Source organism: Pagrus pagrus (genome assembly GCF_965226575.1).
Source record: "Pagrus pagrus genome assembly, chromosome: 8".
Classification (NCBI taxonomy): Eukaryota; Metazoa; Chordata; class Actinopteri; order Spariformes; family Sparidae; genus Pagrus; species Pagrus pagrus.
The window spans coordinates 13388899-13413785 of record NC_140192.1 but is presented as its reverse complement, the minus strand read 5'-3'; the positions used below and the strand labels follow the sequence as shown (position 1 = coordinate 13413785).

General features: G+C 39.7%; 2 protein-coding genes across 4 annotated transcripts; both read left to right on the top strand.

The window, feature by feature from the left end:
• The first annotated feature begins 341 nt into the window (after window positions 1–341).
• On the top strand, window positions 342–15311 carry shoc1 (shortage in chiasmata 1). 3 transcript variants are annotated; one of them, XM_084359952.1, is made up of 29 exons: window positions 342–417; window positions 1045–1120; window positions 1218–1347; window positions 1573–1663; window positions 1752–1942; window positions 2070–2232; window positions 2356–2461; window positions 2538–2679; window positions 2765–2860; window positions 3848–3977; window positions 4263–4357; window positions 5354–5599; window positions 5884–6354; window positions 6674–6763; window positions 7267–7491; window positions 7634–7828; window positions 7980–8072; window positions 8527–8708; window positions 8961–9033; window positions 9263–9332; window positions 9652–9827; window positions 9925–10030; window positions 11061–11172; window positions 11349–11470; window positions 11559–11646; window positions 11917–12048; window positions 12205–12354; window positions 13416–14169; window positions 14552–15311. In XM_084359952.1, coding segments are annotated over exons 1-29 (4593 nt in total). In that variant the 5' UTR covers window positions 342–415; the 3' UTR covers window positions 14638–15311. The 3 variants fall into 3 exon arrangements, with proteins under 3 accessions (XP_084216078.1, XP_084216076.1, XP_084216077.1); XM_084359950.1 differs by lacking the exons at window positions 342–417; window positions 1045–1120; window positions 1218–1347; window positions 1573–1663; window positions 1752–1942 and having other exon boundaries at window positions 1986–2232; window positions 6677–6763; XM_084359951.1 differs by lacking the exons at window positions 342–417; window positions 1045–1120; window positions 1218–1347; window positions 1573–1663; window positions 1752–1942 and having other exon boundaries at window positions 1987–2232; window positions 6674–6754.
• A 3335-nt stretch (window positions 15312–18646) lies between these two features.
• On the top strand, window positions 18647–20967 carry tal2 (T-cell acute lymphocytic leukemia 2). The gene is made up of 2 exons (XM_084359960.1): window positions 18647–18917; window positions 19703–20967. The coding sequence occupies exon 2, from the start codon at window positions 19709–19711 to the stop codon at window positions 20045–20047; it is 339 nt and encodes a 112-aa protein (XP_084216086.1). The 5' UTR covers window positions 18647–18917; window positions 19703–19708; the 3' UTR covers window positions 20048–20967.
• The last annotated feature ends 3920 nt before the right edge of the window (window positions 20968–24887 follow it).

Sequence of the window (24887 nt, the reverse complement as noted above, 5' to 3'; positions counted from 1 at the left end):
GCTCTCCCATTGGTTGATAGCCATGCTGATAGTGTTGGTGTAATGGATCCAGTCACATAAAATCAAAACCATCTTCATGTCAAATGGGATATGTGAGAAAGTATGTTTTCTCGAATGTGACCCTTTAATTCATCTGCCAACCCCAAAGTCCTCAAAGGCTTCCCCACAATGCATCTCCTGCGTGGATGTCTTAGTATTATAATGGACAATAAATGATGATTAATGGAAGATTTAACAAATAAGTCAATGCATCAACTAACGGGCTGCTTTTCCTAGATGCTTCAAATATAATTTTCTACCAATTATTCGCAATGTTGCTATTAATGCTATCAATTAGGGTGAACGAACAACTGATTCATCCTCAATTAACGATCTTTGGCTGCGTCTCCGCTGGACACAACAGCTCGTTGTCATTATGTAAGTTTGATGCTAACTAGCACAGTCGGGTTATTCAAGTTTTATCTGCTCAGTTTGCGTCGTTTAAGCTTTAGTTTCAGCAGATTAATGTACGAGTTCAGGGCGATGGAAAATAAGTTAGCCAAACAGCGTTGTAACTTTGCTAGCTTACTCGGAAAACATAGCTAAGCTAACTAACTAACTAGCTAACCGAGCTAAAGTAGCTGTCGTGATAACGTTAGACATCTTAAGTAACGTTACTCTTTAGACTTTTCATTTTCTGCGACATTATATTTCTACTCCAGTAAAATTCAGAGGGAAATATTGCTGTTTTTACTCCAATGCATTCATGTAATGCCTTTTATTAATACAAAATATATACAAATGATCGTTATGATCAAGCCACAGTATGTGAAGTAATCAAAAATTTACTCGCCTTTATCAGCTAATCTTATGAGTAATTTACACATTAATGCATGACTAATTATAATCTAGGGATATGTGATTCTGAAATCGGCCATTTTGCATAATGAGTACTTATATTTGTGTTATACATACATGTAAGTCATTAAGAAATTAAAAGAAAGAATCATGACATCAATGTTTGCCTTTATTATACTTGTACTCTTCTTTGTATGACTTTCACAGGTCAGAAAATGACAGATGTTTTCCTGCTCAGATTTTCTCTGCTAACAGATACAAAGCTCTCGACTATGTTTTTGAGGTGAGTGTGTGGCTTGTTAATGTTTCCTCACAATTTGTCATTAAACCCTGATGCCATGTCGCCCTGCCTCCCTCCTCCCTGTCTGTCTTTCTTTCAGGCCACCACTAATCAGAACGTAATGATGAATTTGCTGGCGCTGCCAACACCGTACTTCACTGGCACTAGTGACCTGTACCCCCACAGCGGAAAGCTGCCTGATGTCACCTACAGGACACCGTGGATCAGAGGTACACAAGTCGACCCTGGTTTTGGCACGTTTTATGAGTCACGACGAGGGATTAGATTTAAGTTTAACACAATACATAGTTCGATGTTCTGTGGCCCAGTCCATGTTGTACTAACTTTTGGTTTTAATTTCATTGAACAAATTGAACAAACAGGCACTCAGTATGAAATTCAAACTTTATCAAAAAAAAACGTGATGATATTGACTTCTTTTACACTTGTTATAGGAAAGGTGATCTCCACCTGCAAACTCTTTGTCAATGGCTCTGTGCTCGATGACCTGGGAGAAATAACACAAACGGTTACTTCACCAGAAAGGTGATTTAAAACCCGTCTCAATGCGCACCATTTCAATCTCATTATGTTTCATAATTTGAGTTGTAATATCAATATTTATTTATTCCAGATTTAAGGTTAGTCTGAGTGAAGTGAAAGGGGATGTGGAGCGGATACCCAGCTCTAATCCTGACTCATTGAATGATCTAGACTTGGATGAGTATATTTGTCTTTTAAAAAAATCCCAGATCAATGATCAATGTCAGGAATCATTTTTCAAGTTGACAGCTGACCAGATGGAGCCTGGAAGACAGAACAAAGGTAACTCAACATCCTGGCAGCACTTAAAGAATATCTGTCTTTTATTTACTCCCTTCCACAGAAGTGACTGATTTGAATGTGACACCGATCTTCTTTCTCTCTAAAAATATGTTTACATCTGTCAAAGATCTCCTTGTGCCAGAAGAGCTCATGGCTGTCGACTACTTGTCACAATTTAAGAAACATTTACCCACGCTGAAAGCCATGTTGTCGAGGTTGAGGACCCTTCCTGTGGCCGACCCTCTGCTGAGCTCAACAGGAGATACCCTCTCTGAGGACACCATATTCAGGTTTGAATGTTCAGTGGTTGTTGCATCCTCAAATATGCTTACAAGGTGCAAAAAAATGATTCTTACCTGCTTTATTGTTCCATTCATTTCCTGGTTTGTGTGTAATGTTAAAACTTGTTTCAGGCACTGTGCGTCTTACGAGAAGCCTCCTGATGTGACCACCACTGATGTTCAGACGTGTGCAGACATTAATGAGGAGTTTGTTAAAGAGTCACTGATGAAGGAAGAGGTAGTTAAAAATTATAAATACCAAAAGGTGTGCTTATGTATGAAATGTTTTAACATTGGTAATTTTTTCTCTATAGTCTCTGCTATTGCCAGTTGTAGTGGACACAATGAATCTGAGCCAGGAAGATTACACTGCCTTTTCAAGCATCCGTGGTCGTATGAATGTTGTTCCTGAACAGCTGGATGAAGACACCCCAGTCGTGGATGTGCTTCATAGAGGTGAAGATGAGATGAGATCTATTTTAGATCAAATTAAAATGCACAGGCAAGTTAGCTGAAACACATCTTCACGTTTCCCTTTCAGATGTATCAGTACCAGTAGACATTTCCCATGAAATGGGAAGTCCAAATGGGGAGTCCAGCAAGATGAATAGAGGCCTGGTAGAGTCAGAAGTGGCAGGTAAAAGTTAGAAAGACTGACTTGTTAGTTGATCATGTGTGGACAGAAATCTTTTCTACAGCAGCTGATTTACCAAAGTTTACCACTGCTAGCAGCGATGGAAGAAGTATTCAAACCAAATGCTCGAGTAAAAGTCTCAGTACCTCACTATTAAAATACAAGTAACAGTCCTGCATTCCAGATTTTACTTCACTTACTAGTAGTCATTTTGCAAAATGGCCCCGATCAGTGTTATACTATTGGATCATTATTAATTATGTTTATATATGTAAGCAGTACTGTTGTGTGTCTCAACATATTAGCTTCTGACAGTAATGGATGCTACACATCCTGAACAAAAAGAGAAGCCTGTTAATTTCTTCAATAAAATTAAATAAATACTCCTACGCCTTTCACATGTTGCTCCATCACATTTGCTCAGTGCTTGATTGCCAACAGGTGTTTCTTTAAATAATCAGGTGCTGATTAGCGGAGAATCCAGCGAGGTCATATTACCTCATACAAACACACTTCAAAAATCAACAACAATGGGCAGCAGCAACTGCAAGTCCACTATTCAAGTCTATAAACAATTTCCATTTTACCAAAGATACAACTCAGAGTACACAGTCTGGCTGATCCATCTACAATATTACAGAAGATAAGCATATACAGAACGCATACCATTTCATAGAATATCATAGATATATCACAGAGTACATGAATTTCCTCATAAGAGACATCAAAATGGCAGAAGAGATTAGAAAAAGAGTGAAATACATTAAACTACGTCACAAAAGTCAGGATGTATACATTGCCAAATGCCAACAATCTAATTAATTGAAAAAAGTAGAAATAATAGAATAATGAATAAATAATATAAATTAAGAGAAAGACGTTACTTTACATATTTCTTTCAATGTCAAACCCACCAACTACAGCTCTACTCACCTTTTATAAGTATGATGCTGGTAGCTGCCATGTTCTTAAAAGTAATGTTCCTCTCAGGACGTGTGACCCCTCTGACTGAAATGGAGCCGGACGTGACTTTGACGTCAACTCCCAAAACCAGTCCAACCCAGAAGTGTCCGTCCACATGTGAGCTCCAGAAGGAAGAGTTGTCACCGCACAGCAGACGGTGAGTGATGGTACCAAGTTACCATGTGATCAGACTGGTAATACAGCAGTTATCCTGGTGAGATTTTCATATATTTTTTATCAGTTACTGAACTTACGGAAAGAAAACTCACTTAAATTGCTCTGATAGTCAAATAGTGGACGTGAAAAGCATTTCTATTACAAAAAAGATGAACAAAATCCTATTCAGACAGTAGCCACACAATTTACATGTCAAAATCTTCTTTTTAATGCAAGTGTTGCGCCATATAGAGAAACTCTTATATCATTAATGATTGTCTTGTAGGTCTTTGGTGTCGACGAGCACTCAGAGAGAGATAGAGGCGGCACTTTGGAGGGCAGAGAAGCATCCGACCTCTGTGGTGGGCTTTGTGTTGGCAGGTAATTAATCTAATTTTGCAGTTTTTAATTGAATTTTTTCCAAACTTCCACAAACTCTTGAACAAACAAACATTCTGACAAACAGACAAATAAGATGCATTTAGGAACATTCACATATAGGTGCAACCTAATTAAAATATTCAGTTAAAGATTAGACAAACGTAGGTAAGTGTAAAAGACCCTAGCTAAATTTGTAGGCTTGGTCTGTTAACTATAACATGGGTTGGTTGTAATAAACAAAAGATTGTAGTTTTAATATCAACTATGACATTAAAACACAAGCCCACAGTGGACACAAACTATAGCAAAAATGTAGATGTATATTTTATGTCAACAAAAAACTCTTTGGACACTTATTTTTACTGTAGGGTTCCACATGATGTGTGCATGTACTGCAGCACTACAGCACAGAGTATTGTAGATTTAACAAAGAACACACCTGGTTCCTTAATATTTCTGGATTACACAAACACACACACTTAAACACACAATCAGTGACATGTTAAAGTGCCTTGGCCTCCGTCATGAAGGGCTGCTGTAGGCTTTTCAAACCACCAGATGTCGTTGTTCTTCCTGAATTTAAAGCTTCAAATCGGTTTGTTAGAATGAGATTTAAAGGATACAACAGAGTTTTGGGGGGACAGCTCTGCTTCTGCAGCCTCTAAGAAGCAGACATTCATTTATTACTATACAGTTGTATACACACATGCATGTTTATTAGCTCATTGTTCAGGATAATCCTTAGTAGTTTTCTTTAGGTTTTTGTCAGATGAAAATTGTTTGCTATTTATTCAAAGTATTGGAATACCTAATATTTAAGCATTTTATTGCAAATTTAGTTTGTTTAGTTAGTTATAGTTAAACACAAAATGTTGACAAATACTATGTGAAAGGCTCTTAACATTTTTGTTTTGTTTTTTAGAGACCTACAGTATACAACATTTGTCTTTCACATAAGAATGTCATTTAAAATCTAATCTGCTGTTTTTCTTCCAGAGCCTCAAATATGTGACTCAGCTGTTGAGTTTCATCCTCTGTCTGAGGCCTTGAAAGTTATAAAGTTGGAGAAACAAAATGTTGCCTGCGTTGATGACAAACTGCAGACTCAGACGGAGATGGGAGACCTGGAGGTTTATTTGTGTGGCAACTGTGAGTTCATGGAGGACATGAGATCTGAGTTTCCCCCCACCAAGCAACTAGAGATGGAAGACTTCAAAAAACTGTCGCCTGAACATGACAAGGGTGGGTCGTCTTTTTTATTGAATCAGTTTTGTTAGAGGATGGAAGTGAATATGGTAATTATATCAAAGTAGAGTGGGAAGTTGGAATACATATAAAAACAACAACATATTTTTATTAGAACATTTATCTCTATTTATTGAAAGAGTTGCAGCCTAACCTCTTGATTATTTCTCTTTATGTATTGCATCTAACCAGTCTTAGTGATTAAGAGCATTAAAATTGTAGAGATTTAGAGATTGTTGCAGCAGATTTCTGACATATTATCTCGTCTCCTCTGGTCTCAGTCACAGACAGATTGATCCTGGTGAATCCTACAAACAAAACTCCGTTTCCTCACCTGGAGAAATCTGAAGCAGTTGCTTTTCCTGCTAAAGCTTCTACAGATGGTACCCTTCTTCAAAGTGAAACAGTTGCTGACTCGTGTCAGAAGACCTTCCTGATGCACACTGTCAACACCATCAATAAGGAAGTAAAACCTGCTGCTGCCAACAAAGATGAAACTTCAGACGAGAGGTTTTCAGATGTTGTAGCCGTGTTTTCTGCTAATAAGATCAACACAGAGGGAGCCGACCGTAAGACAGTGCAGAGCGTCTACACTCCCGAGAAGACTGCATCCTCCACAGTGAAAATCAGAGACAATCAAAAACGTCCACCAGAGAAGGACCTGGACCCATTGTCCACCTTCATGATACTGAGATCTCAACAGACTGCTCCAGTTACTGCAACATCTCAAAGCTTAACCAGCACTAAGACAGGTTAACTTCTGTTGCTGCTGTGGCTAATTTGGTTGAATTGAATTAATAATGTGTTATGTCCTTTATGTTTTGCAGCATGACTTTTATACATTTTTCTGCTGATAACTTTGTTTTTTGTACACATGCATGTCACAAAAATGATGTAGCCTATTTGTATGTAGGTAGCCTAGGTTTAGTAGATTTCATTGAGATACCCTCACATTTATGTCATTTAAACAGTTTCAAGTTCAGATACTTCACTTTGGTTCTTATCCTACTTGCAGTGTGGTCTAATAACTCATTTGTCACACACTGTGATCTCGTCTCTTCCTCTTTTTAGCAGCACCACCGGTGAACCAACAAACACCTGAGTTGCAGCCTCTTCCAGAGCAGATGCAAAGATCAGACAGGAGGCCAACATGTATGAGTGGTGCTGTGTCACGAAATGTTACCAGAGAGTAGATTTGATTTTGGTTTAAACTTTGGTGCCATCTGGTGGTCATATTAAGAAAATGTGGCCTCCAGATCTGTGGGCACAAGCCAATCAAATGCAACTTTGCACATATTAAGTATTATTATCTTAATTTTTTTTTATTTTGGTTTAATTTCTGTTGTGTGGTACACGAATGTCATGAAAATAAATAGCTTAAATGGTTTGCATTAGTCAATTAGTCAGCAATTAGTTGATTGATATAGTTAAAACAAATCTGCAAAATATTTTGGTGGTCAAAAATCTTAATTAAATGATTAATAGATAAATCACTAAAATGATCTGTAGATCAGTCCATTATGTAAATAACTGCTAGTTTATTTATTAATTTCATTTTCAATTTCAAGTCCAAGATACTTCACTTTGGTACTTATCCTACTTGTAGTGTGGTCTGACAACTCATTTATGTCACACACTGTGATCTCATCTCTTCGGCTTTTTAGCAGCACCACCAGTAAACCAACAAACACCTGAGCTGCAGCCTCCTCCAGAGCAGATGCAAAGATCAGACAGGACGCCAACGTATATGAGTGGTGCGGTGTCAGGAAATGTTACTAGAGAGCAGAAATCAGCTTTTCAGTCAACGGGTCAACTTATCAGTCGTCCTGTCAGTCAGCCCATCCCTCAGAACAGATGGGACAGCAGAGTGGTACAAGTCCAGGCTACTGGTACGACACTTTCACACCACCTTCACCTTCATATATACCAAAACATGTGACTAAAACTGTCCTAGTTGGATGAAAGCATTGTTAAGATGGTTCAGATAGTGTTTGAAGTCTGTTTTTTATACCCCTGTGTGCTGGCTTACAGACAGCCAGCAGCGTGCGTACTGTGAGCTGCTGGCCTTCGCTCAGCCTTGTTTGAACTCTGCCAGACAGCTGGGGCTCAACTTCCCGGTGTGGGGAGACTTCAGCTGCCTGGCCCCAGACCAAACACACTTCCTGCTCAAGCAGCAGGAGAAGGCACTCTGCAGGGCGCATGGACAGAGCGCAGAGCTGGTCAGAGGTATAAAATGTCATTTCAAAATGCAAAAATAAATTTGTAAAGCCTAAAGATTACTGGCTTTTAACTGTGTATGGTAGTAATGAGATATTAATGTAGTAAATCTACATAGGAAAAAGTATGAAATCTACTGTTTGTGTTGTGCTGTGTGCAGATCAGGAACTGCTTTTGAACCAGGCGGGTCTGATACACATGCTGGTGACATTCAAGGAGCTGCTGCTGAAGTGCAACCTCAGTACTGCATTGGGTCAGTCTAAACTTACTTTAAAGACCACTTTGGTATTTTTGAGTGAGAATGTATGTTTTTAAAGTTAAAATGTTTATCAGAAGCATCTTCATTGACTGATTTTTCTTTTTTGCCAAAACAAACTAGATAAACAAACTCTTCTTTTTTTGTGACTGAATAAACAAACTGACCTTAAAGGACAACACAATTTTGATACTGTTTTACCCTTCTAGATTTAAACAATGTTCTGTGGACCTTATTTTCCTCTGAGAACAGCTTGTTTATTCAGTTATGGAAAAGATAAATAGTTCTGAGTCTGTAAAACTACGTAGTGCCCCTTTAACTTAATCAAAGCTACGATTATTTTCCCATTTGTGATCCATCAGTGTGTGTTTAAACAATTCCTGAAGCCCCGACTCTAAAATAGTATATACCAAAAATGAGATGTTTACGGTCTTGTCCTTATGCACTGAAGAGTACCTGAAGCAGGCAGCTGAGGCGTGCACAGAGCCAAGTCTGAAGCAGCTGCTCAGGAGGCTGCAGATCATCCTCTACCTCAGTCACAAGAACCTGGAGTCCAACCTCAAACTGCAGCAGCTGCAACAGCTGCTGGCTGCATGGTTGCACAGCAGGAAAGAACAGGACACCGTGGACAAAGTCAGTCTTCATATTGAGAGGAGGAATATAGTTTTTTGTTAAATGATTAATTGTTTATTAATTGTGTACAAATTGTGTCACATACATGTATTGCATTTTGGAAACACCTCCTATAGTTGCAGTAGGTTAAGAAGATGAAGTAAGATAACAAAATGTAATTGTATTGTTCCATTAATCATATATGACATTATGATCACAATCACAGTAATATTTAAATGTTTATTTGCTCTGGTCCTGGCTGTCTTTCTGTAGATTCTTGTTGTACTGTCAGTTGACTGTGACGACAGCAGATCTATAATCATCAACAGCTTGAGCCAAGTGACTGGTGAGCAACTCTTGATCACTTTTTAGCCATTTCACTAATCAACTATCAACACCACTAAACTAAAGTGATGTGATTTAATACAAACTACTTAACACGGACCTTTTCACTTGTGATTCTGGGCTACAAACTCACAAATCACAACCAAAAACAAAAGAGTCATATTCCTTGTAATAATAATTATACAAACACATGATCATGAATGTGTCATGCTTGTTTTTTGTCATCTCAGGCGCTCCTGTAACTACAGTTTGTCCTGAGAAGGACAAGAATAAATTGAATGGTGCCAGTGTGGTCAGCAGGTAAAAATGTGCCCTATTTATCACAATAATTACAATCATATTTGAAGAGTGTTATAAAATACATCCAGATTTTGGGGTAGTTATTTCATATCTTGTCACTTATAAAATCTATACAGCAAATAACTGTTTACAGTACTCTTTAGTTTGAGGTTGTTGCCTCTGAGGCTTTCATTAGGGCAACGTATCGCTCCATCCTGTATGAATAAAGAGCAGAAGTGCTTTGACATACCAGAGTAACAGTAATAGTTGCTGTGCTAAAGGAAGTTTTCAAGCTGCTATGTTGAAGTGTTGTTTTCACACTCCCATCCTGTTCCACCAGCATACGCGACAGTGTGTGTGTGGTGGTGTGTGAGCAGCATGTAGGCCCCGACTTCCCCTGGAGCTGTTTCTCCCTGGTGGTGGAGTACGACCATCCAGGCCAGTCACCATGGGTGGCAGTCTGCAGGGAGAGGAGCATCAGTCACCTCGCCTTTGACACAATCATGTCCGACCCTGGTCAGCTGCCACCAAAAATATGTTATACACACTATTATACAGTGATGTGTTAAGTGATTTGTTTTACTCCAAATATGTGTGTTTTTTTCCCCAACAGAGAAGGAAAAGGCCTCCTGGGGCCTGGAGGACAATGTGCCGTATGTCTTGCTTGTGACAGAGGGGCTTCTCAACTGTCCACTGCTGCTGCAGACACTCGAGTCAGGGTACGTTTTCACATTCATGTAGTCTGATTTAATCATATACAGCTAGCAAGAATGACAACAAGCTACTATCTAATTGGACTTCCATTTTGAGACAAAACCCCCATGGGATTAATTGTCAGCAAAAATCTTTTTGACAGTTTTACAGTCCAGTAAGACTCCATGCCAACCACAAACCTCATGATCTGCATTTTATGTTATCTACTGTAAGAGCAGGCTCTGAATATGATAACCTATTAAATATAAGTATGGAGGGAGGCAGGATGAGGTGTCACTGAAAACTTTTGCTTTGTTTCATTAAACCATTAGATATTGAAAAAGTAAAAAGGTCATCATGCATGACTTCTTATTGTGTATATATAGAAGTTCTTCTACCTGGCTATAGGTGTTTATTAAGGCTGCAAATAACAAGTGTTTTCAGTATCAATGTTTTCATTCAGTATTAATGTTTTTGATGAATCATTTAAATAGTGAAAACAGTGAAAAATGTTCATGTGTATCCCGACTTTGTTCACTCGACATATATCAAAGAGAAAAAGCAACAAAGCATTATCACATGGTGGTGGAGCCAGAGAATAACTGTACCTATGAAATCAGTTATCGAAATTGTTGCCAATTAACTCTCTGGAGATCTAATAATTGATTATTTCAACTCTAGTGTTTATGCTACTGTATCTCTCTTGAGTTAAAACTTACTGTAATGAAGTTCTAGCCGGCTCAGGTGGTTTTTAAGGCATCAGGTCAGGACACATCCATCTGTCTGCCACAATGCTTTGGTGTGGGGGTAAACAGTGTGTGGTCTTTAACAGCAGACGTATCCTCATTACGAATGTAATAAACAACAGTTACAAGTTTCTGTCATCTAGAGCCTTTTCTACACTTTCCTCCAGACAGGATATTCTCTAAGAGGACAAGCTGAGAGTAAATCTCTGCAAGAATTTTATTACAACCAGGCTTTTAAAAATGTTCAGCCAATAATAATTTAAATGCCATAGGTGGAAAGGTGTCTGTATGTGTGTGTGTTATGATACAGGTTTAACATAACTATGCTGGAGAGGAGCCACTGTCCGTCCTTGCAGATGCTCGGAGGGACCCATCACTACGCTGTGATCAGTGTGGATGAAAGCACTGCTGTCATCATTCAGGTACCAGAGACACCTGCTGCATACTTTAAAGGACAGATGCACACAAATCTATGATGCTGAAATTCTTCTATGTTGTTATCTGCCCCTACTGAGCTTCTTTGGTATTGCATGGGAATGCGGCAAAATACGTAATTTATTAATTAATTGTGTGTGTGTTTGTGCATGTGGGCGAGCAGGAGGAGGATGAACTGTGTCAGGAGCGAGCCAGTGAAAGAGTAGTGATGAGGCTGACCGCTCTCTCTTTGCAATACAACTGCTGTTGGCTCATCCTGCACTGCCCAGACAGCCAGGGAGGAGGGTCAGTGTCTACACACACACATACACACACACGCAGACATCTCATACATAAAGGCTCACCATCGCTGCTTCTGTCTGTGTGATGGCAGATTTTCCAGTGAATCCTTCAGCCACCTGGTGCTGGTTTATTCGTCTCTGGTTCTCTTCAGCATGAAGTCAGAGGGTCTAGATGTTAAGGTAGAACACAAACACAACACAAATGTATTTTTCTGACCTCAACTGTTCATGGTTTTTTACTATATATCCTTGTTTCCTAAGTCATAGAGTACCACCAGTCATGTACTGGTGGTAAAAGTTCACCCCATCATTCGGTCGTTCTGTTTTACCATTAAAATGTTTTTTCAATCAACTCTCTCTGGTCACTATATCTCTTAAAAAATAAAGTTAGTTGTAAATTACAGTGGTGGGAAAAATAACGATATAAACCACCTCTACTGTGTTTGTCAGGTGCTGATTGTGTCTGAGTTGATGGAAATAGCCAATTGGATCAGTCGCATCTGCTTCCACAGCCTGATGGCTGATGACAGGGACCCTCTCCACTACCTGGACAGAGACTGGCTGACTGTGATTCCCTCAGAGGTGATATTTATCCATGCGAAGATACATAGATCAGTCTAGTATTTGGTTGAGAGGGTTTTCCTTTGGCTTCATTAATGACTTGTAGGATCATTTCATGGTTAACGCCTGAAGAGAGGCTCCTGCTTTGCCTCCAACTTTTGTTTTCTTTCTCTCCAGGAGGAAAAGTCGCTACTCCAGTTCCCATGTATCAACCCTCTTGTTAGTCAGCTAATGCTGAGGAGAGCACAATCCTTCCACTGGCTCCTTGGGGCCTCTCTATCCCAGCTGAAGAAGCTGCTTCCTCAGGTGCCACAGAAAGTCCTCAAGGTGATCAGAGATACATCAGTACAGTTAATGTCAGTGGCTCTCAATACTGGGTCTGAAGCACACCAGAGGTTGACAAACTCCAATTTATGGGATCAAGAGATTTAAAAATTATGAATTATTTATTTATCATCCACTGATCTTTTTACAAATAGTAAGTTTGAATAAAATAAAAAAGGAGAAAAAGTATCTACACTTTCAACTATAATTGTTTGTTAATATGTTGACTCCTGCTAGCCTGGTTCCAGACTTGAATCACAACAGTATTTCAGCTGGTTGAAAATTAGGGCGACCAATCAGAGTGTTGTGGGCAGAAAAAAAACACAGCTGTACAGGTTGTTTGTGCTTTTATAACCAAGAAACTGGCATATTTTCTTGACTGCTTAATTTAACTACTCCTACTTAAAACAACCGTTACCACAGTTTCCGTGGCAACTGAAAATTATGTTGGCAGCAGACACGTCATTTGCTAATTAACTGTTTCGGGACAAACACAACAAAATGACCCCCCCTCCTCCCAGCCATGGTGGTGACTAACATGAACACAATGTCAGGATGAATGAATGAAGTAAAATGGTTGTTCAGTCTGATTATCAGACTAGATTCTTCTTCTTACTTTTGTTGTGACTGTTGGTCTTAGAATAATCTAAAAAACACATGAACCTGCAGTTTGATTATCCATTTGATTCATCATGTTTTTGGTGAGCTGACTAAGAATTTGGAATATTTTTTCAATTCAAATATCAATTAATCTAATGATTATTCTCTCAACTAATCACTGAATAAGTCTATGAAATGTCATGAAGTAGTGAAAAACACAACCTCCCAAAGTAACGCTTTCAAAGATTTGTCCAACCAACAGGCGAATACTAAAATAAATCTCATTTCCTATTGTGTGGCAAAGAAGAGCGGCAAATCCTCGCATTTGAGAAGCTAGGATCAGCAAATGTTTGCTTGAAAAATAACTCAAATGATTAACAGAATTTCAAAATGTGTGTCAAAATAATCTGTAGGACAGTTTATACTTGTCCAGTACTTAATGATCCTTCTACTCCTGGTTTTAGCTGTTCAGTGACACCACCTCCCTTTACACACGGACCGCAGACCCAAACCAGCCTGAGTCTCAGATGGTCGTCACTCAAACAAACCAACGAACCCTCTCACCGAGCAGTCCATGGAGCACCACTGCTGACCCAAAGCACATAAACTCTGACACTCAACCAGAACCTCCCACCAACCCCCATCCAGAACTATTCAGTACTGACCACAACGCCAGCTTCCTGCTCGGAACTGATCGCACCTTCCGTGATCCAGACTCGAAGGTGCAGAATGACGACACAGATTTCAGACTTGACCTGAGTTCCTCCTTTGGCAAGCGTGATGTTCACCTCGAGTGGAGCTGGACCAGCAGTGATCCATGGAAAGAGGAGGACAGAGGCAGGAATGAGGTGAAGCCTTCTGGATGGAGAGGCAGAGCTGGAGCAGTGGGGGGAGTTGTTGAGAGAGTAAAGGATGAGTGGACACCAACACAGCTGGACAGTCCTTTCAAGCTGGACTCCATGTTTCGCTACAGCCCCATCCTGCAACAGCCAGCCGGCGGTCACATGTCAACATACTCTACAGTCCAGTATCCAGATAGCCGCCACATTTTCTACGATCTGAGCCCTCCTGTAGAGGTCACGCTGTGGGATCGAGGGCAGAGCAGCAACCACGGCCTTACCCGTGGAGGGACAACAGTTTCAGCCAACTATGGCTCCAAATGCTGGATAGGGCAAGAGAGGAAGAGGAGCGGTGAGGCTGCAGGTTTGGTTGGAGCAGGTGAATGATAGTGGCTGTAGGTGCTTTTCCATCCACCTGTTCTGTGAAGAGGAGAATGTAACCGTCTTCAAATATATACATGAAACAAACATAAATATTTGCACTCTTTTTAAGTACACATCTTGTTTCGCCCTCTTCCTCTGCTATAATTTGATAGCACCTTACTGAAGAATTAGTGCGTTCAGCTGTTTTTCTTAATAACCGAACTCCTAATAATCACATAACAGCAGTGATGGAAAAAGTGCTTTTTCATATTTCTAGAAAATTGTTCAAATTTACACTAGATTTGGATGGAAACCTGGCTAATATCTGTATTGACCCGTTTTAAAGCTTTATTGAACAGATTGAGGTATTTACTTGTGTTTTTTTTGTTTTTTTTCAGTGTTGACACCACTGAAGAAGGGCAGGTTAAGCTATGAGAGGGTACCGGGCAGAAGTGACGGACAGACGAGGCTTAAATTGTTTTAGGCATGAATGCTTTGTCTCTGTGGGCTCTTTGAGAATGAAAAAAATGAGAGCAATATATCCTTACAGTTTTGATACATTCAGGTTTAATTACATAAAAGTTGAGCTTCAGAGTTTTTATTAATACTAATATTAAGTTGAAGTTTGGCTAGTTCAACTGCAAAAATTCTGCATTGCAAGCTATGTTTCCTGGACTTTTTTGGGAAAAAAAATTGTACTTTTGTAAATGTTGATGATTTTTTTGTATAATTTTTCTTTTAAAACGGTTGGTTGCTATTGAGAAAATGACCGGGAACATACAATAAATATGTGAAGTTGTTGCTGACAAAGTAATAAGAATTCAGTCTATTTGAGCAAGTAGTGTATTATAAAATACTGATATTTTATCATTTTACTAATATTTCCGAGTATTTTGTGTGTTAGTGTTATAGTTTTATTATTAATGTTTAATGACTTTTATTTATAATGCTTGTTTATTATTATATGTTATTTAAATGTCCTGCCCCCTGTAACTCTTGTTATAAAGTTAGGAGTATGCCTTCGTCAAAGTTGTAATTGTTGAAAATTCTGCTCATTAGCACTTAAAAAGCATTACATGTGCTTACGACTGCATTACGATACAATGTAAATGAGTTTGTATTTTGCTTTTCAGTAATAAATAAAGGGGGTATTACCAATTTCTTCTTACAAAATAAGCTTAAACATCAAGATTACAACTGTGTGCACATTTTGCTTTTGTTTTTCCCTGCATATTGAGCATGCTCAGTAGTGAAAAACAAATTGTGATTTATGGTTGGAGGAGTGGAATCGGGGGTCTTTCCCAGCTAAACTGATAAAGCTTCTCATTTTAGCAGCTCCAATGGTGGGGCTATTTTTTTCCTTTTTCATTTAGTGAAGCAATCCCCTTATCATCGTCTCTCAGCATGTGGAGAGAGTGCTTATCTTCACGAGCCAGCAGAGTGAAGCCAGCTCCCTCAGGAATGATCCCCAGACAAAGACGACCCCCGGGGACATCGACTCCAAGCCTCCCTGCCTCTGGACAGCCATATCCAGCACTGGCTAGCCACCATCAATAACCCGCCAGGTTTTTTGTTTTTTTTAAACATCTCTCTCTCTTTCTCTGTCTGTCTCTCTGGCCTCTGCCTTCTAACAAGCAGTGGACAAACAAAGAGAGAGACTAAATGGTTTGTTTTTTAATGGCACAGGGACAAAAGCCTAGCCTTCCACACACGAAGGCTAGGTAAATAGCAGCGTAATGGTGCTGTAATTGCCCCTGACTATACTTTAGCCCTGGACTGAATTGGGCAGGAGATACATTGTGGGAATTAACAGGCTGTTTAAACCAAAGCCATCCTTTAGATCTGCAGCTGTAAAGGTCACACAGCTGTTATCTTTAATCACAGGCGGCAGTTAACTGTGTCACCTGTGTGTTTTCCCTTCTCTCTCAATAAGACCCAGAGCCCCAGCATTTGTTTGCTTGAACCTGCACTGATTTATGATGAGTAAAACAATGCATCCATGAAGGAAAACAGTCTCAGCAACACGGAGTATTTTGACACAGTAACCAACATCAGAACATTTAAATAAGATGAGGTATTGAAGAAAAATGTCCCATGCGGAGTCATCAGTGTTGAAATCACTCTAGAAATTGCTTGTGTTTGTAGGATGTGGTAGTCAACAACGGACCAACAAGGAGTAACAAATGTATCCTGCCTATATACAAAGTGTGGACAGACCATGCAAAATGTACAATCTGTTACAGATTAATTGGAATTAATTAAAAAAACTCAATGTTTGTTGACAGACTGTATGTCTTAATTGCATATTCTTAAATTCATTTGCAAACACTGACAACTTTACAGTATTATTGTAACATTAAAACCATATTTATTGTTATTAATTGACAAAGATGCCAACTTTGACTTTTTAAGGAAAAAAAGGATTCATGAAGGGAAACCCAGACATGTTTTCACGTCACTGAAACACTTGGTCAGCAGTGATCACATGCTGGTTGTATTGATTTCTACATTTTAGCTATCAGTGTATTGATCAGGACAATTCGTATCAGTGTAGAGCCAGACAGTCAGAGCTCATTTCGTTGTCATTTATCCAGAGTTTATCAGGGCAGCTGGTAATTAATTGTGAACCAATAATTGGTGTAATAGCAACGCGACAAGTCTACATCTACTATGCTGCTGGTGTTGTAATCTGAGCAGTAAATACAAGAGTAAGTTGGCAAGGGTCTGCAGTGAGGTCATCAAACTAATCAGATGTTTACTGGCTGGTGTTTTTCATAAAATTTTGTACATTGCATTTTATTATTTTGAGTATTCATACTGTCAGTGTTATGTGTTTGTGTGTTTTCATGTTTTAATGAACTACAGCAGTGTAAATCTAAATCTAAAGAGAAGCCGCAACTAACGATCATTTTCTCATTTAATCGTTTGGTCTATAAACTTAGAAAATGAGGTTACGATTTCCCACAGATTTATTTAGATGGTTAGTTTTAGTTGACCAAAACCTGATATACAAAATTTGATAAACGTTTATATCAACATTTTTTAACTAATCTATTAATTGATTAGTCTATAAAATGTCTTAAAGCAATTTAGTTTACAAAAATATAAGGTGAAAAGCAGCAAATCAATTGAGAAGCTGTAAATATTTCCCATTTTTGCATGAAACATGACTACAACAATTATCAAAATACTCGACGTTTCTTTTTCGAAAAACTAATTGCTGTAACTAATAAAGCTACAGCGCCAAGTCTGTGTCCACGAATTGTCTAAAACAAACAGCAGTAACTTCAGTCAGTCATGCTCTTTGCTGACTGGACTTCATGTGTCATCATGCTTGCATATCAAAATGCTACACTTAATTCAACGTCATTAACTCCACAAGTGCCTTCCTAACTCATCACGCTTAGACTGCCTTCAGCTCCAACCTGCATGGCAGCTAAAGCCCAACAGATCAGGTGTAATTGCTCACTTGGCCTTGGTCGGTGTAATGAACTCATTGGTCAAAATGTCCCACAGCGAGTGTGTCTGCAAGCCTTCAGCCTGCAGTGGAGGCTGGAGAGCCAAAGAGCGGTGGCGCCTGGCCTGCAGGTGCAGCCTCTTGGACGTGCAGGAGGGCCCATGAATGGCCGATTCAGAAAACGGCCCCCATCGGGCCTGTTCTCCAGGCCCGGGGCTAATCCCAGCCCCTAATCGGATTATGTAAATTCCTACTCCACACAGAGACTTTTATGGAAGGCTGCGTCTTTGAAACAACACTTGAAGGGTGTAAAAAGAACAGTGACAATTGGTTAAACTAGACTTGTTTTTTTATCTGAACGGAGGTTGAAAGTGGGAGGCAGAGAGGGGGGAGAGAGAGACGTGAGGAGAGGTTGTAGGAGGTGAGTCAGGACGCTGCGCTCACCCTCTTTCCTCTGTAATTTATGTGTGGCCCCTTGGAATGGCTCAACAAGATTACCATAGTCATAACAAAACCCATATTGTTCGACTGTCAATCTGGATATGGTATTTTTACCTTTTGTGGCCCAATCAGGCTGAATTCAATAGTGGAGCGGCCGGTGATATCAAGGTCTTTTCCTCGGCGGAGGGGAAGGTGGGTTGTCCATGCCTAATGTCAGAGAAACAGAAAGGAACAAGTGTCCACAGCAGTAAGAGAAGGATCAGAGAGATGAACGTCTCAGTTTCACTTCAATGGGAATTTATTTGTCACCTTTAGAGCGAACCTTCAAGGATTAAATGAGCAATGAATCATAAAAGCAGCACAAATAGTCACTTAAAAGGCTGTTGAGCGCCGCAAAAAAAAAAAAAAAAAAGAGCCAGAATCCCTCCAAATGTTGCACACAAACACTTATGAAAATCATTTAAAGTGACAACTTATGGACAGTACGATTGTAAGGCCACCTGCATTGGTTGTAAATGGAAAAAAGAAAGGGGGGGGTGGTGTTTTAACACCAACCTCACACAATGCCACAGAGGCTCCACAACAGCACACGTCACACAATAGGGTTCACCCTGCTATAAAATGTGGGATGCGAGCATGCAGCAGTCTTACCCCTTCTCTCTCTCTCTCTGCTCCCCATCCCTCCCTCCCTCATACTCTCTCTCCCTCTTTCACTCTCTCCCTCCCTCTCGCTCATAAGGATCTCTCTCAGCGAGCATGACAAGACGTTACTGAGTGGACATGAACACCGGACTCCTGGACAACTGATGACCTGCAGAGGACGGCTCCGCATCTGAGATTTTCTGCACATTTCTACACACGCACAGGTAAGAAATCGGTCACATATTCAAGGATTTATTTTTCTTCCCTTGGGGCCACGTGTTTCCGCTTTGATCACGTAAATAATTAATCAAGAATGTGTAATGCAAGGGTATATTTGCTTGTAGCTGTTGTGTAATGTTAAATAAAGTATGTTCATTTATAGCAGACATGGCATTCAGAAGAACAAATTATCATTTTATAATGATTTTAGATTTTTTTTTTCTCACAAAGCAAACTCATTATTTAGCATTTAATAGCATGATATAACCATGTCAGTGGTTTTAAATGCATTGTAGTGCATGATATTCATAAACAGTGTTTTCTGATTCATTATCTGTTTACACATGAGCCTCCACTTATGGGTGTCCACAGGAAGAGTTTAAATTATTGACAAATATCTGCTTATAACTAAAAGTTTAAATACTGCTATAAATACTTAATACTTAAGGTTAAATGTTAAATCTATAATTTATATCGACAGCTGAATGTCTGGTATAAGCAAACAAAACCTATATAAAGAGGGAGAATATGAGGCTTGTGTTTAGCAGAAAACTGCAGCAAATGGCAAAATAAACTCTGATAAATATTCTTGTAGGATTTTACAAATGAATTCTATCATCATGTGTGATGTGGCCAGTTTTTCTGCTCCAGGCTTACATTTACTTCATCTCCACCTTTCAGTCAGCCACCTCGACACTGGGATTATTTTACGTTAAATCACTGAAGACGAGCATAAAATCTTCAAAATGGCTTGATTGCTGATTAATTTTTTGTCAACTGACCGTTGCAGCTCACCATGACCAGGAAGGTGTTTACCAATACGAGGGAGCGCTGGCGCCAGCACAACGTCAACACCGCCTTTGCCGAGCTCCGTAAACTCATCCCCACCCATCCTCCCGAGAAGAAGCTGAGCAAGAACGAGATCCTGCGTCTGGCCATGCGCTACATCAACTTCCTGGTGCAGCTGCTGGAGAGCCAGAGCGGTCAGCCGGCCAGCCACTCCCCCACTGCTCTGCTCACCTTTCTCAGAGGAAACATGGAGCAACTGCACTCCCCTCCTCACCCCTGGGCCATGACCAGTGACACAGAAGTCCCCTCACCTGGATCCAGCTGCGACAGCTCCGAGGCCTGGTAGAACCACGGCCACAAACACACATTAAAAAAAAAAAAAGAAACTCTTGAGTGGACTTTCTGACCCTTTCCCTGGGTTTAAAAACTGATCTTGTCCTTTCTCAAGACTCATTTTTGTCTCTGCATTTGTCACCTGTGTGTGACTTGTGTTTCAATGCAGAAGCTGCAATATTGTGTGATATTTGTGGACTTTGGTTGAACATGTTGGCACAGCCTCCTCAAATATGATTTGCAGGTGAAAAGTCATTTGTATTTTGCATGGATGTGTAAAAACCTGGATGTACAATATTCCCTTCATGTCCTCGTGTTAATATTCCTTGTTTCTGGCTGCCTGGAACTAATTTAGTTTTGCAATGAGAGAGTGTTTTTGCTGATGAGGAAAATGGAGGGGATTAAGGAATTTCTCATTTCAAGCGATAGATTCAGCAAAGCATTTGAATAGATAATGGCTCAGCCAATTCTCCAGACTGCAATCGTCTCAAAATAGCCAAGGGCACTTTTTTTTTTTATCGACATGCTGTTTTTTTACCCGAGAAGACTAAATCTGACCTTTACTTTCATTTATCAAGGTTATGTGACTTCAGAAGAATCAGTTCTGAGATGGACCATTTCTCATTCCTTTTACATTACAATGTTTTTGTTGATTACTGACTCGCTGCACTGAGGGTTGGGCTGAGGAAATTCGGCAAAACTGACAATCCTCTTGCAGTAATTACATGCTTCACCTCACTGATATCTTCTTATTTAAATGTGTTTTCGTTTGAGTTTTTGTAAAATACGCATGTCATACAGCCAAAGATTATGAATTGATTGTCGACTGTGAAGTGTGCTAATTATCTTCTGATACCTCTTTTGTAAGTTATTTTGGTTTGCTTGTGAATATACAGTATGTTATTTATTTGAACTATTTATTTATTAAATGATTTGTTAAAAAAACAAACCCTTTATGAAATCGTTTTTAATCCAATAGTTACACACGCAAAAGTATTTTTTAAGCAGCTGAACATTGAACTTCTGAGCACTACTAACTTAATCTAATCATGTTTTGAGTTGTAGTTTGTTCTCACTGAAAAAACTACAAAAGTATACTAAGAATACCCACAATACAATTCACAAATGAAATGGAGGAGCTGCACACAGCTGGAAAATAAATAAATAACTAAATCAATATTGTGGTAAAACAGCTCCAGGAAAAACAAAGAAAGAAAAATTGACGATTACATTCTTGGAAAAACATTTGAATGAAATGTATCAGCACACATACTGCATTATTTCCTGTTAGTATAAACAGTTAATGTACAAAAAAACCCACTTAACTGGAAAAACAGTATGCAAAGACAATTTAGTATGTATTGTGGAGACACTGATTATTTCACACTGTGTAAGACACAAGGGATCTGAAGTAAAGAGCAGAGCTGCTGCCTCTTTGTTCGTGCTCAATAAGCCCAGAAACATTGGTCCACAAGTCCTGTGATGACCGTGTGGACACAAAGCTGACCTCTGCTCTCCGTCCACTGACCAGAGGCCTGAGAGAAGAGCGCTAAAAGTGACAGCTTAACTTGTGACCCGAGGGTCGGTGGTCATTCTGGAGTCAAACACTGCCCAGTTGACCAACGTGCAGATGGAGTTTTCTGCAGTAAAACGACACTTTGTTACTGCACACGGAGTTTGATAGCACTGACGTCAATAAATATTAAGTATAAAGGCAGGAATTAAAGATGAGCCTACTCTTGGGATTTTATTATTGAGTAATCTATAATCTGTATTTATATATTTGTGTGAACTGCATTCTTTTGCATCTCTTAATATTTTGTATCTTTTATTTTATTGTTACTCGGATGCAGCCGCTTATTACTTTTTTTTCTGTTGTAGTTTGACGTTTGACACCGGGTGAGCAGTATTTTTTTCCCTATTTTTGAATTTCACCGTTACCTGAAATTAACGTGAACAAGGGTCTACCCTCAATGATATTCTAGTTTGAATAAGGATGATTTCCAAAATATCCTTTTTTTCCCCCTATAAATCGATTAATTGTCTATTAAGTCTATTAAATGTGAGAAAATAGTGAAAAATGCACATTATAATTTCAAAGAGTTCAAAGTGACATTACTTGTTTTGCAGAAAAAACTGTCAAAAACAAAAGATATAGTTAATATAACAAAAAACAAAGAAAAGCTGAAGATCCTCACACTAGAGCAACACTTTCACTTGTTTCATGATTAAAGAAGTTGCTGATTAATTTTCTGCCAATCACCAAACTGATCAATGGACTATCTGTTTCTGCTTTTCTTCCAATACCAGCAGTTTTGTTTGCAGCCGTCTCCATTTAAACTGAGGTCAGACATTTACATGCCTAATCGCTTATTGTGACTGTAGAAAATGTGCCCCGTTTTCAGGCAAAAGGCTGCAACGAACTGAGCTGAAGAGTAAACACTGAGTTGGTTTCGGGCGCTTTCACCCCGGCTGTTAAACTCTGGCTAATGGTGTGTAAACGGAGCAGAGGGCAGCTGGACACACTGACTGGAGGCCTGTGGGAACTGACAGGTGACTCTTTGTAAACATGCCAAAATACTAAATAAATCATATTATGCTGGGAGAGAGAAAAACAACTGTACAGCAGCAGTTTGTCTCAAGCACGGCATGAATTCAGGAGGTATTTAGATCTTGTGTCATTTCACGGTGATTTGAACAATTTCATGGTGAGTTGAAATAATATGAAATAAACCTACTTACTACTTACTTACTTAATACTTCTTTGTAATAACAGATGTAATAAAAACGGCTCTTTATATGTTGAATGTTTAGGTGTAATTCAGATTTCCTAATGTGCAATTATTCAATCACCATCTGAAACTGGATAGGAAGGCACGTGACAGCTTCTGCACATGTGCTGTCAGGCTGTGAAATGCATTTTGCTGATACACCTTATTTACAGAGATCGCCCAATCACAGTATGAGCATTACTGTGACCTCGACTTTCGAGCTGGATTATGAAACCCTGCATTGAAAATAATAACAAATCTGTACGCTTCTCATTCCCTCCACCAAGTATATTTTCCTGATTGACTATTCTCTCCCAAGTATGTGGGTAATCGTCTATTGAGAGCACATTTCCTTATCAGCGTCTAGCACACTGTCTGAATCTGTTATCACAATGGGCCAGATCAGTGCAGGCAGCCCCTCGCTCTCCCGGCTGAGGCGCCCATGAAAAAGAATTTCTGGAGTTGGGTGCCAACCGATAGGCCCTGAGCTCTTTATCCCCTTAAAGCCAATTCACACTCTGCATGTTTAAATATCTCAGCTCAACCCCTGCCCTCCCACTCCCGTCATGCACTCGAACCCCCCTCCTTCTTTCCCTTTCCTCTCGCTCTCTCTCACCCCCTCCGCGGCTGCAAGTCCAAGCGTGGACTGTTGTCGCGGCCGACCTGGAGCCCGGATGGGTGGGTGGGATGCAGGTGCAGGCTGGTTGGAGGGTGAGAGAGGAGGGGAGTCATCCATTGTTGGGCTGGACAGCACCCTCTCTCCTCTGGAGCACCCTCTGATGGGGGAGCCCACTGACAATCACGCATCCTAATCTGATTATGCAAATATCTACTTCAAAAAGCAATACGCTGTAACCCCTACTCTGTGGTGGAAAGACAGAGTGAGGAAGACGGACGGAAGGAGAGGATGCAGCAGGAATGTAGAGAGGGAAGCGTAGATGGATGAATTCCCAAGAAAATTAAATACAAGGGCGAAATGCTGTTAGACTCAATGATTTCACAATTCTTTACGTAACACCCTGATATACCGTACCACCAGGGGAGGTCTGAGAACAACACACTATACACTTACACACTCTGAATGGCCACTGACTCCCTCAACAGGGCATTGAATTCAATATTCAAATGCTTATTGTTTTTCCAGACGCTCCTGAATCCAGCGTCAAAAGGAATCTACAATGTTAATGAGGGGGACAAAGTACCCGCAGTTAAGATTTAGACGCCCAAACAGTCCGAGGTGACATTTCCCAACAACAACACAGCCTCAACACCACTAGTTCCTAAAGGCACGGTCGACAACCCCCGCCTCCACAATATTCACACCGAGCTGACCTCTCTGCCCCCAGCAAGTTTCTGAAATCAGCTGTCTCATTCTCCTGCTAGATACAGCTCTAAAGCAGGACTACGAGTGCACAGCCACGCTAGCAGCTCTGTGAGACTGAGGCACCGCAGTACTTATATTATTATTATCACTCATACATGAATGTAAAAGCAGGATTTCACTGTTGTAGTTGGTTCAGGTGGAGCAAGTTTAAACTATCTTAAAGAGGACAGCAACTAACAATGATTTTCATTATGGATGAATCTGTTGATTTCTCTAATAATACATTGATTTGATAGTTTGATTTGTAAAAAAATCGGTGAGGAATGCCATCACAACTACACAACATTCTGAGTGACATCTTCACAGGCTTATTCTGTCCAACCAACAATTCAAACCCTCAAAATAGTTGGGCTAAATAAATTTAAACAAATTAAAGGGAAAAGCAGTAAATCCTAACATTTGTGAAGCGGGAACCATTTAATGTTTTTGCCATGAATGATTAACAAAATTGTTGTTAAACAAAATTGACTTATCGTCTGTTCAAACAAATGAAACTGTAGTTGAATACTGAACTGTAGTTGAATATACAGTTGAGTAGTTTAATTTGTAACAGACTATTTATAAGACTTCATATGTCTCTGTATGCAAAGTACAATAACATAAATGTGTGTACCAAAACTCATAGAAATCCATCCAACAGTTGTGCAGACTTTTCTGTCATGGTTGTGTTATTACAATTTCATTTTACGTGTGTTCTG

Bases quoted from the DNA above. Each gene is read 5' to 3' on its own strand.
- shoc1 (XM_084359952.1), top strand. The intron at 1,664-1,751 runs GTGATTTAAAAC...TATTTATTCCAG, and splicing joins ACGGTTACTTCACCAGAAAG to ATTTAAGGTTAGTCTGAGTG. The intron at 9,333-9,651 runs GTAAAAATGTGC...CTGTTCCACCAG, and splicing joins GGTGCCAGTGTGGTCAGCAG to CATACGCGACAGTGTGTGTG.
- tal2 (XM_084359960.1), top strand. From the start codon at position 19,709: ATGACCAGGAAGGTGTTTACCAATACGAGGGAGCGCTGGCGCCAGCAC.